Source organism: Myxocyprinus asiaticus, chromosome 5 (genome assembly GCF_019703515.2).
Source record: "Myxocyprinus asiaticus isolate MX2 ecotype Aquarium Trade chromosome 5, UBuf_Myxa_2, whole genome shotgun sequence".
NCBI lineage: Eukaryota > Metazoa > Chordata > Actinopteri > Cypriniformes > Catostomidae > Myxocyprinus > Myxocyprinus asiaticus.
Window position 1 is genome coordinate 39,775,689 of NC_059348.1, and position 17,230 is coordinate 39,792,918.

At 37.4% G+C, this 17,230-nt stretch overlaps 1 protein-coding gene across 2 annotated transcripts; it reads right to left on the minus strand.

The window, feature by feature from the left end:
- On the minus strand, positions 1–16,775 carry LOC127441570 (GTP-binding protein Di-Ras1). Of its 2 annotated transcripts, none has more exons than XM_051699149.1 (2): positions 16,658–16,775; positions 1–2,719 (listed from the first exon to the last, which is right to left on the minus strand). In XM_051699149.1, the coding sequence occupies exon 2, from the start codon at positions 2,682–2,684 to the stop codon at positions 2,088–2,090; it is 597 nt and encodes a 198-aa protein (XP_051555109.1). In that variant the 5' UTR covers positions 2,685–2,719; positions 16,658–16,775; the 3' UTR covers positions 1–2,087. The 2 variants fall into 2 exon arrangements, with proteins under 2 accessions (XP_051555109.1, XP_051555108.1); XM_051699148.1 differs by lacking the exon at positions 16,658–16,775 and adding an exon at positions 13,478–13,856.
- Between the last annotated feature and the right edge of the window lie 455 nt (positions 16,776–17,230).

The window sequence follows — 17,230 nt, forward strand, 5'->3', positions numbered from 1 at the left end:
GCTGTGGTGGACCTGTTTTTAAAGAAACAAAATGAGTTGTCACTTGAACGCCCTATTTCGCATTTTTTATTTTTTTATTTTTTTTATTAACTTTGTTTATATATGTATAAGGAAACCAGCCCAACATTTATATTTGACATTTACATTTTATCCACAGCAACTTACAAAAGAATGGATAACGCAGTGTATTAAAGGTGCTCTTTTGGAGAACATACTCACATAATTTGCTCAAGGGATTTGGCTAGTTAAAAAAAAAAAAAAAGAAAGAATGCAATACACTCAATCTTTTTTCAGGTTTTGTGACATTTGGGTAGTTTAAACTGAATTCTTCAGGCCAAAATTGAAATGTCTCCAGTTCCTGATAAGTCTGATTCTTTGAGATATATATGAAAATGGCTAATTCTAGGTATTGGTTATTTGGCTAAAAATGGCTAATTCTTTCATATGTTTGAATATAAAATGTCTGTCTTCTGGTTTCCATACTATCTCAACCCTTCTATGTATACAATATTCTTCAATAAACAGTGTGAGAAGACTTGCTTGTGTTGCTTGTGGAAAGCCACATTTCTCTCAATTTAGTTTTACTCTGCCAAAAGACAACTCTTGCAAATGCATTCATTTAAAATGCATTTACATTAATTTCCTGTTTGACTTTGTGAGAGACACATTTGCTGATGTCTCAATCATATTTAAAAAATGAGCAGTTCATCATGAGAAATATGAGAAAATGAAGACAGAGAATCAGGTCCACTCCAAATTATGGTATAAAGGAGGCCATAAGTGTCAAGGGGCTGAATGCCAGAGATAAGGATGATGACGACTGAGTGTTTGTTAGTTCACAGAGCCATGCATGCATGGAATATGAAGTGTCTATAGTCTTTCAGATTTAAAGACTGCCTTGATGTCTGTACAGTAAATCAGGTTAATCTCTAAGGTAATCATTTTGTAAAGCATCATAAAGTAACCAAATTCTCAAGCAATTTGTTTATGTGTAACAAATGATTGTCTTAAATATTGTCTGACATTATTTAAGATAATAGTAAAGATGACATGCAAAAGTAATCATCAAGGTAACTATTAAAGTTGGTTTATACAAAACCTGAAACAAATTATTATTAAAGGGTGATTTGTCTATCTTTATAACTTGACCATATTGTTATAAAATATCATATTGATTCTATTTTCTCAACCTGACTGACAATCTGGTGTTTATTAGCAAATGTGCCATGGGTACAAAAATGGTGGTTCAGCTCACACAAATGCCTTTTCTTAACAAATGTCCAAAAATAAACAAAAAAAAGTTATGCATAACAAATAAATGTGTATTCAAATGCCTTTCATTCACAGATAAAGGCTCTTTTTGGTTGCTACATCTGCAAAATCATGTCTGAGTCCTATGTTTGGGACCTCATCGGGACCTTTACTTTTTTCACATTTTCTGTGCTGATTTTTGCAGAATATGTGTAATGTAGAATGGTTTTAAACATTGTAAAAATGTGTTAAATGGATCTGAGAGTACTATACTCTTGTTGGTAGCTGTAAGCATAATCAAATTCTACAAAATATTTCATTAATAATCATGCAAGAACTTTGCAGAACTTTCTATGGAGTTTTGTGCATGGAGATTCAGTGTTGGCCTGCACATTGCCAATATTAACCCTAACTTCTTTTATAATGGCACTGTAACCATTTCTTAAAAGAAAAATAATGCAAAATGTTAGCATTATGAACTCAAAAGGGCTTTCAAAAAGGCTGTTGCACTGAGCAACTGATTACTGTCTGAAATGTGACGTTTCTCAGCATTCTCCTGATGAAGAATATAAACAGTGCGAGAGCTGGCAGCGATGCATTGTAATAGAAACAGACAAGGCAATATGAATGGGCCAGTGCTTGTTAAGGCCATGATGGATGGTAAAGGATGAAATCTGAAGTGTTAGAGAAATGCTTGTTCCTGGAATATGCATGAAACTTCAAACAAAACTATCTCCATTAATTTGCTCTCCATTCTTCTATCAGTTCCTTTATCATTCTATCACTTCATCTCCACTTTATCTCACCATGTTCCCGTTTTCCCTCTAGAAAGCAGTCTACATGACACTGCATTTACCCTTTAGCTTATCAGCCCTACTTTGTTTTCCAGAACGCTTGCCATCGATGTTCAAGCTCATGTTTCTCTTCTTCTCCAGATTGAGAAGCTCCTGGAAGAGCTCAGTGACGTTGTGGTTAGTCTTAGCCGAGGTCTCCATGAAAGCACATTTCCAGTTTTTGGCTTGGGCTTCTCCGTCATCGGTCTTCACTTCCCGTTGAGTCTCATCGCTCTTGTTCCCCACCAGCATAATGGGGATGTTCTCCACGTTTCCCTTGATAGAGAGGATCTGCTGGTATATGGGTTTTAATTCTTCCAGGGACTGCTTACTAGTGATGGAATAGACCAGGATGAAGGCGTGGCCCTTGGAGATAGACAAACGCTGCATGGCGGGAAACTGGTGGCTACCGGTTGTGTCTGTGATCTGCAGAGTGCAGACGCTCTTGTCACAGCTAATCACTTGCCGGTAGGTGTCCTCCACCGTCGGGATGTAGGTGTCCCGGAAAGTGCCTTTCACAAAACGAAGCACCAGCGAACTTTTCCCCACACCTCCAGCTCCGAACACCACCACACGGTAGTCGTTGCTCTGCTCTGGCATCTTGGGCCTTCAGTTAAGCTGCTCACTTTCTAGATCTAATAGAGAAAAAAGAAACAAACATTTAGAGGATTATACTTCAGGTGAATGGTATGTACAGTTAAGGGTGCCCACATTAGGTACTAAGGTTTCCACATGATTACACTCGACATGTACTGCAACCCTGACATCGACTGCATTTTGCCGAGTTACTGACAAGCATCATCTCCCATCAGATATACAGTTGTGCTCAAAAGTTTGCATACACTTGGAGAATTGGTAATATATGTACCATTTTTAAAGAAAGCATGAGTAAGCAGGCAAAACACATTTATTTTATTTCTTATGGGATTCATATTCAACTGTGAGTTATAACAGAATGGCACAATCATAAAACAAAACATGGCAACAAAGAAAAAAATGAAATGACCCCTGTTCAAAAGTCTGCATACCCTTAGTTCTTAATACCATGTATTGCCCCCTTTAGCATCAATGACAGCGTGCAGTCTTTAGTAATATTTTTCTATAAGGCCACAAATTCTTGCAGGTGGTATAGCTGCCCATTCATCTTGATGTGACTGAACAGTACTGACTGGCATTTTCAAGGCTTTGGATATCTTTTTATATCCTTTTCCATCTTTCTAAAGTTCCATTACCTTGTTACGCAGGTCTTTTGACAGTTCTTTTCTGCTCCCCATGGCTCAGTATCTAGCCTGCTCAGTGCATCCACGTGAGAGCTAACAAACTCATTGACTATTTATACACAGACACTAATTGCAATTTAAAAAGCCACAGGTGTGGGTAATTAACTTTAATTGCCATTTAAACCTGTGTATGTCACCTTGTGTGTCTGTAACAATGCCAAACATTCAAGGATATGTAAACTTTTGATCAGGGCCATTTGGGTGATTTCTGTTATCATTATGATTTAAAAAGAAGCCAAACAACTATGTGATAATAAATGGCTTCATATGATCACTATCCTTAAATAAAAGACAGGTTTTTTGCATGATCAGTCATATTTTCAAAATCATTGCCAAAATTTCACAATTTCTGCCAGGTTATGCAAACTTTTGAGCACAACTTTATCTATGTCTATTCGAGCCTGTTTACCTTTTCCTGTGGCTTGACTGCTTGAGAAACACAGGTTCTTGTCTCATGAAAACCAGTAAGCAGATGTGTTTACATAATCAATGATCAGTGTGATTCGGATGTGGTATTTTCCCTCTGAGATCAAATTTTTACTCTACTGATGGTTAGGTTTAGGGTTGGGGTTTGGGTTAGGGCATATGGTTAATAAAATATGCATATCTGTGTTACTCTGTTACATCATTTACAACTACAAACAACTCACTTTACAACTCGCTTTTGGCACCACGTAAATGGAGTGCACACATGTCCATTAATTCAACAACACTTCCAGCTTCGGCAACTGGGAGCAGACTGATTTCAGCTGAAGAACTTTCGACGTACTGTTACTGAATTCACAGTTAGATCAGTCTAAAAGTTTACACTGTATCAAAGAACACTGCAAATTAATTGATTGAGTATTGCAAACAAGTGGAGGGAAAATGCATGGGTTTAGAAAGGTAATGCTTTATCACTGCGACCAAAACTTTTACTTCAGCGCACACTGATGTTTGTGATTTGTTGACAATTTTATATTTTATAAATTGTATAAATTTTATAAAACTTATAAAAGAGGAGTCCAAGGTTCAGAGATCACATTCGCTGTATCTTTTCTTGATTTCAAACTGACCCCCAACCACAACCCAACAATTCATTCATTTTCCAAAGACACAGGACATTTCCATCAGTGTCAGAGAACCACAAACTTAGAACACACATTGAATTATGTATAGATTATGCAGAAACAAGCAAGGACACAATTTCCAGCCTTTACCCCAATTTCAAGCTCAGAAATCAATACCACTTTGCAGACAGCTAGAGAGAGAAAGAGAGGACTTAGAGACACTTCCGATGAATCTACAACTTCTGAATAATCAATACTGTGTGTTTTAAGATTTCTGCAGAATCTTCATCAAAAATACAGATTAATCTGGAATGTGCATCAAATATTCTATTTGTTTGAAACTGTAATGGTATGTGACTTACATTGTACTCATTATATAGGTCAGCAATCTTGAGCTGATTACATAACACCTGTGCAGGGATTCTTGTCCAATTAAGATGGTGCGTATTCAACCCGATCTCATGAAAAGTCGTACATATTTTACGAGTTGGCTATTCGTGTGATGTCGCATGATGTTGTTAGCATAAACTCGTACAACTTCATTCAAGATGTCTAATGCTGAAGTAACTGTGAGCTCTGCGCACGAGGCATTAAGGACATACTTATTAATATTATGCCCTTACCCAAACACCTTATCTAAACCCAATCGATCAGTAGGGTGTGTAAACATGATAGAAAGCTGTTGTGTGTGACAGAAGCAAGTAATTGTCGCATATTAGATGGAAACAATGTCAAGCAATGTCATTGGCTGTAGTGAAAGTTGTAGGAATTCAAATGAGTGCAGTCGCACGATATCATACGAATTAGACAAATTTAGAAAAGTCGTACAAATCCTGACGATTTCGCTGTGAGAGTGTGTTGCACGTATTTCATAATGATCTTCCTCAGAGATCCCAGAGGAAAATGTAATTGCTCAGAGGTGGTTCTTTAATCCTTAATGGAGTTCTCAGTTATTTTTAAGTTTAGGCATTAATTTAGATTTTTCTCCAAAAATCCCTAAGGGAAAATGCACAATAGTCACAAACAAGTCAATTGCTGACATACAGTAAGAGTATAGAGCCATAAAACTAAAGTGGATTTCATAGCTCAGATAATTTGGTTTTGGAAGACTTTGATAAGAAATTTCGAGTTCATAAGGAAATCTTTGACTTTTAATTGCAAATGTTGGTAAATCTTAGCACACTGTATGACGATGTTGAAATCTCTTCTAAGACTCCAGAGAAGATGCATGTGAGATTATTAAATGGATCATGACATGAGGAATACAATTTTCCTTCATCTTTTGACATAATAGAGGTCATTGTGCTTTAAAAACATACTGTAAGTTTTAGAACATAAAACTTCCTCCTGACTGTGAAAAGAGCATTTGTTGAAACCAAGCTGCCAAAACAACTTGTTCTCTACTTCCTCCACATTGTGATGTCACACTGTGGTAGACATTTGCATCTGACCACCTTCACAACAACACATCAAAGCCTACTTTACCTTATCACTTCCATAGCCCCACCCAGAAATGATTATCATAATGTACTCACCCTCATGACATTCCAGATGTGTATGACTTTCTTTCTTCTTGAGAACACAAATGAAAACTTTTAAAAGAATATTTCAGCTCTGTAGATCCATAAAATGCAAGTGAATGGGTGCCAACTTTTTAAAGCTCCAAAAAGCACACAAAGACATCAAAAAATTAATCTATACGACTCCAGTGGATTAATGAATGTCTTCTGAAGTGAAACGCTAGGTGTGTGTAAGAAATAGATTAATATTTAAAACTTGTTTTACTGAAAATTCACGAGGGTCATGGTCAAGCGTGTTGGCACGTTCATGCGAGAACTGACGTGTGAAATACGACAAAATAGAAGCACAGTGTTGTTTAAAACAGAGGAGCATAGATAATCATACAACCCCAATCCCATTGTCGGTGCATAACAGGGGCAAGAAGAAAACCACTTCTGAATGCGCATGATCTCTGATCCCTCAGACATCACTGTCTTAAAAAACATCATTGATCTCTAATGGATATCATGAACATGGGCTTGGGATTACTTTAGTAAACCTTTGTTAGTCAACAACATTCACCGCTGCATCCACAGATGCAAGTTAAGACTTTGCTATGCAAAGCAGAAGCCCAACATCAACACTGTCCAGAAGCGCTGCTGACTTCTCTGGTCTCGGTCTCATCTTAAATGTAAAGTAGAACAGTGGAACCATGTTTTTTTGGTCTGATGAGACCACATTTCAAATAGTTTTTGAAAAACACAGCCGTCGTGTTCTCTGGGCCAAAGAAGAAAAGGACCATCCAAGCTGTTCTCAGTGTAAGGTCCAAATTCCAGTGTCTGTATGTGCCAGGGGTGTGTCCGTGCCCATGGCATGGGTAACTCACACATCTGTGAGGGCACCATTAATGCAGACAGATATGTCAAAATTTTGGAGCAGCATATATTGCCATTCAGCACCGTCTTTTCCAGGGACATCCCGGAATTTTCAGCAGGACAACTTCAAACCACATACTGACCATATAAGCAGAAAGTGCGGGTGCTAGATTGGCCTGCCTGCAGTCCTGACCATCTCCAACTGAGAATGTGTAGTGCATTATGAAACGCACAATACAAAAACCCCGTACAATTGTGCAGTTCAAGACATGCATAATGGATGAATGGGGGAAATTCCACTTTTTAAACTTAACATACTTGTGTCTTCAGTGCCTAAATGCTTAATACGTGTTATTAGAAGAAATGGTGATGTTTCACAGTGGTAAACAATCGACAATCCCAACTTTTTTGGAGTGTGTTGCAATCATCTGATTTGAAATTATTGTACATTTTCAAAACAACAATGAAATTCACAAGGTAAAACATAATATAATGTTTAGTTGTAGTGCTTTCAGTATAGCAAAGGGTGAATATAATTTACAAATCACTCATTTTTGTTTATATTAGCATTTTTCATACTGTCACAACCTTTTCGGAATTGGGATTGTACATAGATGCCTCATTCGGCTGGTTTGGATACGTCAGCTGCGCTGCCATCTTGGAATGGTGAACAAGGAAAGCTGTTTGAATCGGTTTAAATGCAAGTGAGTGGAGGAGATACCTCAGACCGAGCTCCTTCTCAGACCGCTGCATAAACTGCTTTTGTGTCGAAACAGTATTGCGGTCCATAGAAACAGCAGCTAATAAGGTATCTACTTATGAATAGTATGAAACTCTATGCAGAGGAGGCTTACACGCTTACGTCACACGAGAGGCAGTATGAACTCCACCCTCGTCAACGTACAAATCTCAGCCTGGCTGGAAGTGAACATTTTTTGTAAAATAGGTTTTAAATATTGATCTATTTCTTACACACACCTAGTATTTCACTTCAGAAGACATTAATTATACCTCTGGAATCGTATGGATTATTTTTATGATGGCTATATGTTCTTTTTGGAGCTTCAAAAAGTTGGCACCCATTCACTTGCATTTTACGGACCTACAGAGCTAAAATATTCTTCTAAAAATCTTTCATTTTTGTTCTGCTGAAGAAAGACAGCAATACACACCTGGGATGGCATGAGGGTGAGTAAATTATGAGAGAATTTTAATTTTTTGGTGAACTATTCCCTTAAGGTGTATTTCTCAGGAGAAAGAAATGTCTTGCACAAGACACAAGCAAAAGTCTTAATTCAAAAAGCCACTCAATTTAATGTAATTGCTGTCAAGTAGAAACAAATGATATATTAATGAGATATTTTTTGTTGTTTTTACTTTTCTGGAAAAAAAAAAAGAGTTCCTATTTTCACATCCATGCTCAGACAGAACCGCTGCATCCAGCCCGCCTGACACCATGGTACTTGCACTCTGGGCTTAAAGTACAGTGACATGCTTGGCAGGGTGCAGCAATCCCGACAGCAGTCAACCTCTCATATGAGAGAAGCCCTGGTATCTCTCCCCCTGTAACACACCCGGTATGCTGTCAAATCAATGAGCAGAATGACACCGACCCTTTGATTAATGCTAGTGTCTGCGGATTTCAGGCCTCTGACAGGCTGGTACACCTTTTTCGCCCCTCTTAAGGTTTCACACGTGCTTCTGTGCTGTGACTGATGTCAGTCACACTCAGAATGCCGTCTTTTCTATTTTAGTCCCTTGTAGAAGAGCTGGAGAGCTGCTGAGCTTATTAATGCTGCTACAGCGTCTCGCTATTCCAGCCAAACTCTATTACAGATTAATTTTGGCACGAGTGGAAATTGTAATGCATGTCCCTCATTCAAGGTTCTCCAAGGCACTCACACAGCAATGTGCTGATGCTGCTGGATTTGGGAATGACATTGCTTTTTAGTAAAGTGATTGTGGAATACATCACTCAGACATTAGGATTCGAAACATAATGTTTGCTGAATAGAACATAGGCACTTTGCCACTGACTCTTAAACAATCGCAGTAAATGGAAGTGTGGATTCGGTACACTGGAGTAACTGTTTGCAAACCACATACTCCAGTAAAGTGCATGTGGACCATGCATTTTCACATGAGTTTGATTATGTATTTCCGCTTTAATCAAGCAGATTTGGCACATTAATTCAGCACATTATTTAATGTACATTTTTATCACAGTGTCTTGTATTACCCTGGCATTAATAATAATAATAATAATAAAACAGCTTAGAAAGTGACAGCAAATTTGGCACTTTCCTCTCTTCTGACTGTCATAATCCATCTTTCGGAAAGTCCTCTTTTGGAAAGTTATGAAAAAACTGTAAGAAATCATACGAGTTGGCTTGTACAAAAGCATACTCTTTATACTCTCATAAAGAAAAATAAACGAACCAGTGAACAATGTTATTACGATTTATTTATTTTTGTTTAACTCCTAACCCCAGTCTAAACCTAACCATGAAGTCAAACCCCTTACCCAAACCTTACTATGATTTTAATAGGAAAATAACTTTGTGTACCACAGAAGAAAGAAAACATTGGGGTTTGGAACAAGACAAGGGAAGCCTATTACAGGTTATTGATATACATGAGTAATTTGTATTGCACAAACAGTATAAACATGGAATGAGTAACCAAATTTGTTAACAGACATTTCCTTTAATAATGTGTTAGATATGAGGCTAGCTAAAAATGAAATGTCTGTGTTGTATCGATTTGTTGATTGTTTGGTCAAAAAGTCGTACCCTTTCGTACAAGCCAAGTTGTACGATATCTTAAAATTTCATTATCTCAAACAAATTTGTACAAGTTGTTCTGAGACTATGGGCTCTATTTTCATGACCGCGCTTGGCGAAGCTCAATGTGCAAAGGCCGTGTGCAACAGCTTGTCTAATATTCGAGAGAGCGCTTATACTAAAGGCAATTTTCGTGCCAGCGCAAAGAACAAGTGGGTGTGGGTGGGAGTGTGTGTGCTATCTGTGGGTGTATGTGTGCAAACTGTCGCTGTATTGTATGTGAATGAAGTTGTTCAAAGCACAATTTGATATTTTCCTGAAAAATAGGTCATTGTGCTATGACGTTTTTAAAGCACCTCTACTCTCAGTTCAAAGTCTAATTTCAGTTCCTGCATTTGCAGTTTGAAGATTCCACCAGCCGGTGGTAAAAAAATATTATGTCCAAACTCTGAAAATATAGTCGAACATCAAATGATGTCTCTGACTATCACTGTTGTAGCTGTTTTATTAAACAAAAATGTATGTGATTTGTGTTAAACTTTCTAGAGAGTATAGTTTATTTTTCAATTGTTATTATTATTATTATTGTGTTTATATTTACAATTGTTTTTATTATCTAATTTGTATTGGTATTTTTCTACCTGTAGTCACAGGGTGATTTTTAAGTCACTGCAAGAAGTTGGAGAGGGTAAAATGTTTGGATTTGGAGAGGAGGTTATATAAAACTTTTTTTTACCACTTTGTTATTTTAAATCTATTTCCATTTAGTTTAAAATGTCATTTAAATGTTGAAATATTTTTTGTTTAAGTTTTTCGTGTTTCAATAAATGGATACAAATTTATCCATTTTAGCAAAATCAACTGGTAAAAAAAATAAATAAATAAATAAAAATCCCTCGAAAAAATGTTTTACCTGGAAGGCTGATACAATCACTGTTAATACTAGCCATGATTTGTGTTTCAGCAGATCAGTTTGATTAATAATACTTACATTTTCTATAATTCAACGGAGCTTACATTCAAGTCCTGACGAGAACAACATAAAAGGAGCATGTCACTAGAAATATGCCAGACATTCAGTCAGAATCAGAATCAGCTTTATTGCCAAGTATGCTTACACATACAAGGAATTTGTCTTGGTGACAGGAGCTTCCAGTGTACAACAATACAAAAACAATACAAAAACAGCAGCAAGACATAGATAATAATAAAAAATAAAAAATATAACTAATTATACACATACGTACAGACACACACATACATACATACATTCACACATACACATGGGTAGTGCAAATCTATGCAAATAAGGACGGAGTTAATGCACAAAAGAACGTAAGTCCATATTTCTATTCTTCTAATTCATTGCATACAGCCCATTTACACTACCAACCTCTTATGAATGTGCTGTCTTTGTTTATATTGCTGGTGCTTAACAAGGAATGGACTATATAATAGGACCCTGACAGTGCAATAATCAGAGAAGAACCGTAGAATGAAATTACACTTGACCCAGCCCATTAGCGCTTTACACGCAATTTCATCAAACCCATGTGCGCTTAGACTTAGTGCATGCTTGCACGAAAATATCAAAACTTAACGGCCATGTCTACTGACTTTGCGCGTATGACACATAGTGCTTTTGATATAGAGCCCCATGTTGTGTGGATGCTTGTCATATTTCGGGCTTTGATATGCAGAGGTAAAATAGCAAGGTAAAAGCCACCATTGGTGAAGAGAGGTGAGTGGGAGACTGCAGAATTTCCTAGGGTCTCCCATTCACCTCTCTACACCAATGGTGCCATTTACTCTGCAATACTTTACCACTGTGTTCCAAATCCCGAAGTATGACAAGGGTCCATTGATAGATATGGCAACCTAGAGATATGACAACAAAAGAAAATTATATACAGACAGATGTGAGCATGCATAGGAAAACATTATGTACATGAGCTTAAAGTAGCTTGTGCTTCTCTTATTCACAAACAGCAATAGATGTGTTGGCACAGGATGCTTAGAGTGAATCACTGCATTGCATTCTACAGGATGCCCATCATGCTGAGTCCATTAGCCTGAGTCTGCTAATCTGAGTGAGAAGCTTTGTAGCATAATATACTGTCTAAAGAGCTGCATTTCTCTTTATCAGTCAAACCAGACTTTCACTCTACCATAAATGGTGGTTCCTTTGTCATATCCCCATGGATACCAATATTCTATTGTAGAATAAAGAATTTTCTGTCTAAAATTGACTCTTGTTCTGTGGGAATCAGATATTTCTTGCTCTACTGAATACTAAAGATGTTGACAGGAGATGGAGAGGCATCTGCATGTGTATGTTAATGTTCACATATGCAGTGTGCCGAAATGAGCACTCGGGCTGTGCACACATGTGTCTGAGCCTTTCTGGACCAATTTGTCTGTCAGTGCTTTAGAAAATCAAACTTGGATGAAAATGTTGGGTACTGCATGCTTAGACTGAGAGAGAAAGTGGGAGAAGAAGAGGGAGGGGAATGGATATGGAAAATAGCCTAGGTGCCAGTGAATGCATTTTTGTTCTGGATTGTCATTATCTATTGATCATCGTTCAAAGAAGTTAATGTTCTGTCGTGTTCTACATCATCACAGCCTACTTTCTACCCTAAACTTTAAACCTAAACCTAACCTATAGTGGCATAAAAAGCAAATATGATATTTAAAGACAAAAGCTGAAGCAATCACAACATTTTGTGGTGCTTCAGTGACACTTTTGGTCAAGTATCGACTCGCAAACTCTGCGGTCCTTTGCATCGCAAGTGCAATGCTCTATCAATTGAGTTACTGTGCAATTTGATTGCGCCAAAACAAGCTTGTCAATGTAGTTGGTTATGAAATGCAAACGTTAAAGTGCATCACCTTACAAGTCATGCACAATAGTAAACTTGTTTAGATGCCATACAATAGCATTGTTTGAGGAACAGGGCAAAAAGTAAGTGTTCATAAACTCGTAATCTGACATTTTTCTCGTGATTTGTGCTGAGGGAATAAAAGTATGTGTTGTTGTAGCACCTCTAGTGTTCATTCCATAAGATAATTGTCATTTTACGTACAATGAGCCACAAAAATAATTTTGCAAAAATCAAGGTATAGTAATGCGACCTGTTAGACCACATTGCAAAAATAATTCTAGGGAAAACAAGTAAAACGTCTGAAAGCGGTCTGATATTTGGTGTGTCCCTATGCCACTGCTGTGTTTGTGTGCATATATGTGCCTGTATATTACAGTGCTTACATACTGAAGCTAAAATTCTGACTCCCAGTGAGGGCAGGGCTACAGGGCCTAAAAATACCCTACATCCATCTGCCATCTCTCTGCACCAAATGTTGCCTGGATTAGCCCAAACTCACTCATTCAGCTGTGCAAGGAAACGAGAAAACTCTCTTGTGATCTAAAAAAGTGTTGTAAACTAATACTGGCCAGACTGTTTAACACTCAATTAATTGGGTGTCTAGTCAGATTCCATTAATCCATCAACAATATGAGGATGTACTTTAACTCTTTGTCTTTAAAAAGCAGTTTATGAATACTGTGACAGCTCATGTCATTTCAAGTCATGAGCATTTGTTAACAACAACAATAACAACAACAAAATCACCATTTTTGATTCCAACATCTAACTAACCTTACTACATTCCCAGGATTTATTTAATATATTTTGAATTCAGCGCTGCTCTAGACAGTAAGAGAACGATCAATTCAATGCATTTAAAAGTAACAAACAGCAACTACAAATAAATTAATTCAAATGCATGCTAATGAGATATCTGACACCATAATGTGTCACTCCAACCACATGACTCAACAAAACAAATTACTAAACATGTCTGCTTCAGATGACTGGCTAATCACTCTGTTGCATTTTACCTTACCATGAGTTAGTTCTGCAGTTTTACTTTTCCCTGCCAGCACTGCAAGAAATATTTCTTTGCCTCTTGTCGATCAGTCCATCACAAAAGATTGCTCCTCTGTGGGCTGGGCTTAGTGGCTAATCAGTGCGCTTTACCTCGTCTGTTCTGCTGGAAATGCTTGCACTGACCCAATTCAAAGGACTTAATACTCTACAGCATGTATCCACGCCCAAAGCAAAGCTCCTGTGATATGAGGCCGTAGCAAAGGGATAGAGTGCATGAGGGTCTGATATAGTCTAATATATTCAGTATCATGTGCGATCTTTGAAATATGAATACAGACCATTGAATACTGAAGTTTTACCATGGATTAACCTGTGTTTTCCATTTCATTTGAGAGGCTTTGTGTTTCATCCCAGATACTGGCCTACAAACTGGCAGAAAACATGTACCTTAAAATGTAACACTGAATTACAGTATATCTTAGACTTCCTAAAAGTTTGCCAAACAAAGGTCCAGACATTACAAATAAGGCTTTAAATCAAAATCAATTCCATGGCCTCCACAAACAAATAAAAGAAAAAAATAATTGCTAATCAATTGTTATTGTTTGCAAATGTCTAGGGATTTGCTGCCCGAGAACATTCACAATAAACATGCAGATCCATTTGTCTTTTACTTGTCCGGGTGCTTAATACCTTCTCTTCATCAGCTGCTATACTTGTAATTAATTGTAAATTGCATTGCAAATCTTTAGGTAGGAATTTGCTCAGCATAACTGGTGGTGTTCAGTGGGATGTAAATGAATGTGGTTTTTGTGATCTAATCACAAAACGTTTTAGATCCCGTTTAGATCTGTATTTAGCGCTGATGACATGTGATCAGACCACCAAAAACGCATCTTAATACCAGGAGTTATAGGGAATCAATGATCAATAAAATCAATGAGTTTACTTACATAAACGGTTAATCTCAAATGAGCATGCTAATTAAATGTATCATGTCTTGATCTCCAAGATCTTTGAGCCACATCTGTTTTCCAGATAAATAAATACCTTAAAGGAAATTTCCAGGTTCAATTCAAGCTAAGCTCAATCCTCAGCAAATGGCATTATGTTGATTACCATAAAATTTTATTCAAAATCTGGGTTACAGTGAGGCACTTACAATGGAAGCGAAAGGGGCCAATCCGTTAAAGTTAAAATACGCTACATATTGTTTCAAAAGTATAGCCACAAGACGTAAACAGTATGCGTGTATACATGATTTTTTAGTGTGATAAAATGGCTTAGTAAACTTTTCTGTGTAGTTATAACCAATTTTACAACTTTGTTGCCATGACGGCATAACACCGTTAACCATGTAATCCCACAAAAACGATGATTTAAACACCTTTACAGCTCAAATAATACACACATTTTAAAAGAAGAATTAATGGAAGTGCTTTTATAAAATTATAAGCTTCAAATTTTTGCCTTTCAACCCTCCTAAAATTGGCCATATTTACTTCCATTGTAAGTGCCTCATTGTAACATTGATTTTTTCCTTTTATTTTTCAAAAAGAGATGATTCGAGTTTCATTTTTGGCATTATCAACATTATGCCACAAATGCTGTTGACTGAGCTTAACTTGTATTGAACCCGGAATATCCTTTTAAAAAATAAAAATAAAAAACATAACATTTTTCTATATCATATTTTGCTCTGCAAATAAGTGGGCCATCCTTGCTTAAAATCAAATGGGAGGTAGCAGAGACAAAGTTACAATAGCTTTGTTAATGGTTTTACATTCTGCATCTGACACAGAGTGGACACAGGCCCCAAAGCAGAAGCAAAGCCTCTTGCTACAGGACCAAAAGGAAAAAAACATCTTCTCTTAATGCAATCCTGGCCAGCCTGTGCTCTTAAGTGCCCGGCTCAATGTAAGCTCCTGTATGTCTGCCTGCCTGAGCCCAAGAAACCACAGAGAGACCAATCTGTCACTATAGATTTCTGTGAGAGAAGAACTTGCCTGATCTAAAGTAAACCCATCAGGATAACTTCTGACGTCCTCAGTACAGCAGTCTAAACCAGGGGCTGGGGGGTCTCATGCAAAAGGCTTTACTGTGCTATACTGTATTGAAACTACCACTTCTGTTACTAATAAAAACAAAACTAAGTTTTGCATGAACAATCTCCATTCAGCACGTCCCAATATCCTGTTATTGCCTCTGGCGCAATATTATAACTGATGCACGCCTGCGAATTATTCTCTTTATAACTGCTGCATTAGATTCCATTATGCGCGCAGCACGCATCATCTTCCGCAACAAGACTACACATAAGCGTCATACATTGGCCCTGTATGATTATATATTATTATACTATTGCACCCAGGACTACGTCAGCAGAGCGCGGACCTTCTTTCACAACCAATCAGACAATAGCTTTTTAGTCCACTATGACTATATGTTCAGCCTTTTGGTCATACAAAATCCCCATTTCATTACATAAGGAGGCATTTTAAAACAGCACATGATAGTTTCGTGACATAAATGCACATACATGTGCTATTAAACGGATGACCAACCCTCTGCCAGTACTGCTTTGCTGTTTGTCACACACGCGTACATTTGTCAAATACTGAACTGAAAATGTATAGGCTACATCTGTACAAACACGATACAGTCTCGCGCGTTGCGTGTGATGGTCATATCCACGGTCTCAAGACTGCAGACTGTTTCCACGTATGTATCCTATAGATTTTAAAGGATCACGGTGCCGGTTGTGATGCTGGACACAGGAGTCAACTATGAGTTCAGCATCATGATATCATACGCAGCGCGTTTCATTCATAAAGAAGCGAAGACTCGCGCGCCTTCACGCGTCTTTCTCTGGCGGCTCTGTGAAGTCGAAAACCACGTTTAAATCACCGCTTGAGGCAGAAATATGTTTCCTTCTCTACATTTTTTTTTTTTTTAATAATATTTTTTAAGCGAATGTCATCGTGACAGATGGCAAGCGCAATTAACACATTATGTCCATACATATGTATTCGGCAGTCAAAGACTAACTGAAATTTGTTTAACGGTTGTCCGGACGGGTGATGCTGTGCACTCACCAACAAAAAAAAAAAAAAAAAAAAAAAAAAAAAACAATAAACAAAAGGCGCTTAATGAATGAAATGATTTCATACGTAGGCGTGCGATTCGACTCACCTACCTGAACTTAACGGATCCTGTGTGACTGATCTTTGGCTAACGGCACAAATGAATGACAGTGTGCGCTAATAAGGCACTAAAGCATTTTAGACTAATAATGAAGACGTGATAGAGTCCAGTCTCAACAGCAGCTCTCTCTCTCTCTCTCATACACACGCACCCCGACACACACACCTCCTCCTCTTCTCCACTTGCTTCAAGATTTGCCTACAGTGGGTGGACAAAATAAAAAAGAAAAAAATGTTCATACTGAGACACTAAAACTCAAAATATTTTAATGTGACATTGTTTAATATTAAAAATATTCATGATAAAAAAAATAAAGAAAAAAATCCAGATTTTAATAAAAAAAAAATTTAAGTGTGATTTTGACTCATTCTTCATGGTAGGTTTACTCCATGAGAACCAGGCGAACCTGTTGTGTCTGCTTTGGCTGTGGCTAACAAGGCATATACAGGTAGTCCCTGTTACAATGTCTGAATCGTTTTGTCGTGTCTTAGTAATGATGCAGATCCTTGGGGTAACTCTGGTTTCTTAGTTTAAAGTAAATCTCTTCTTATCTCTCTTCAGCTGT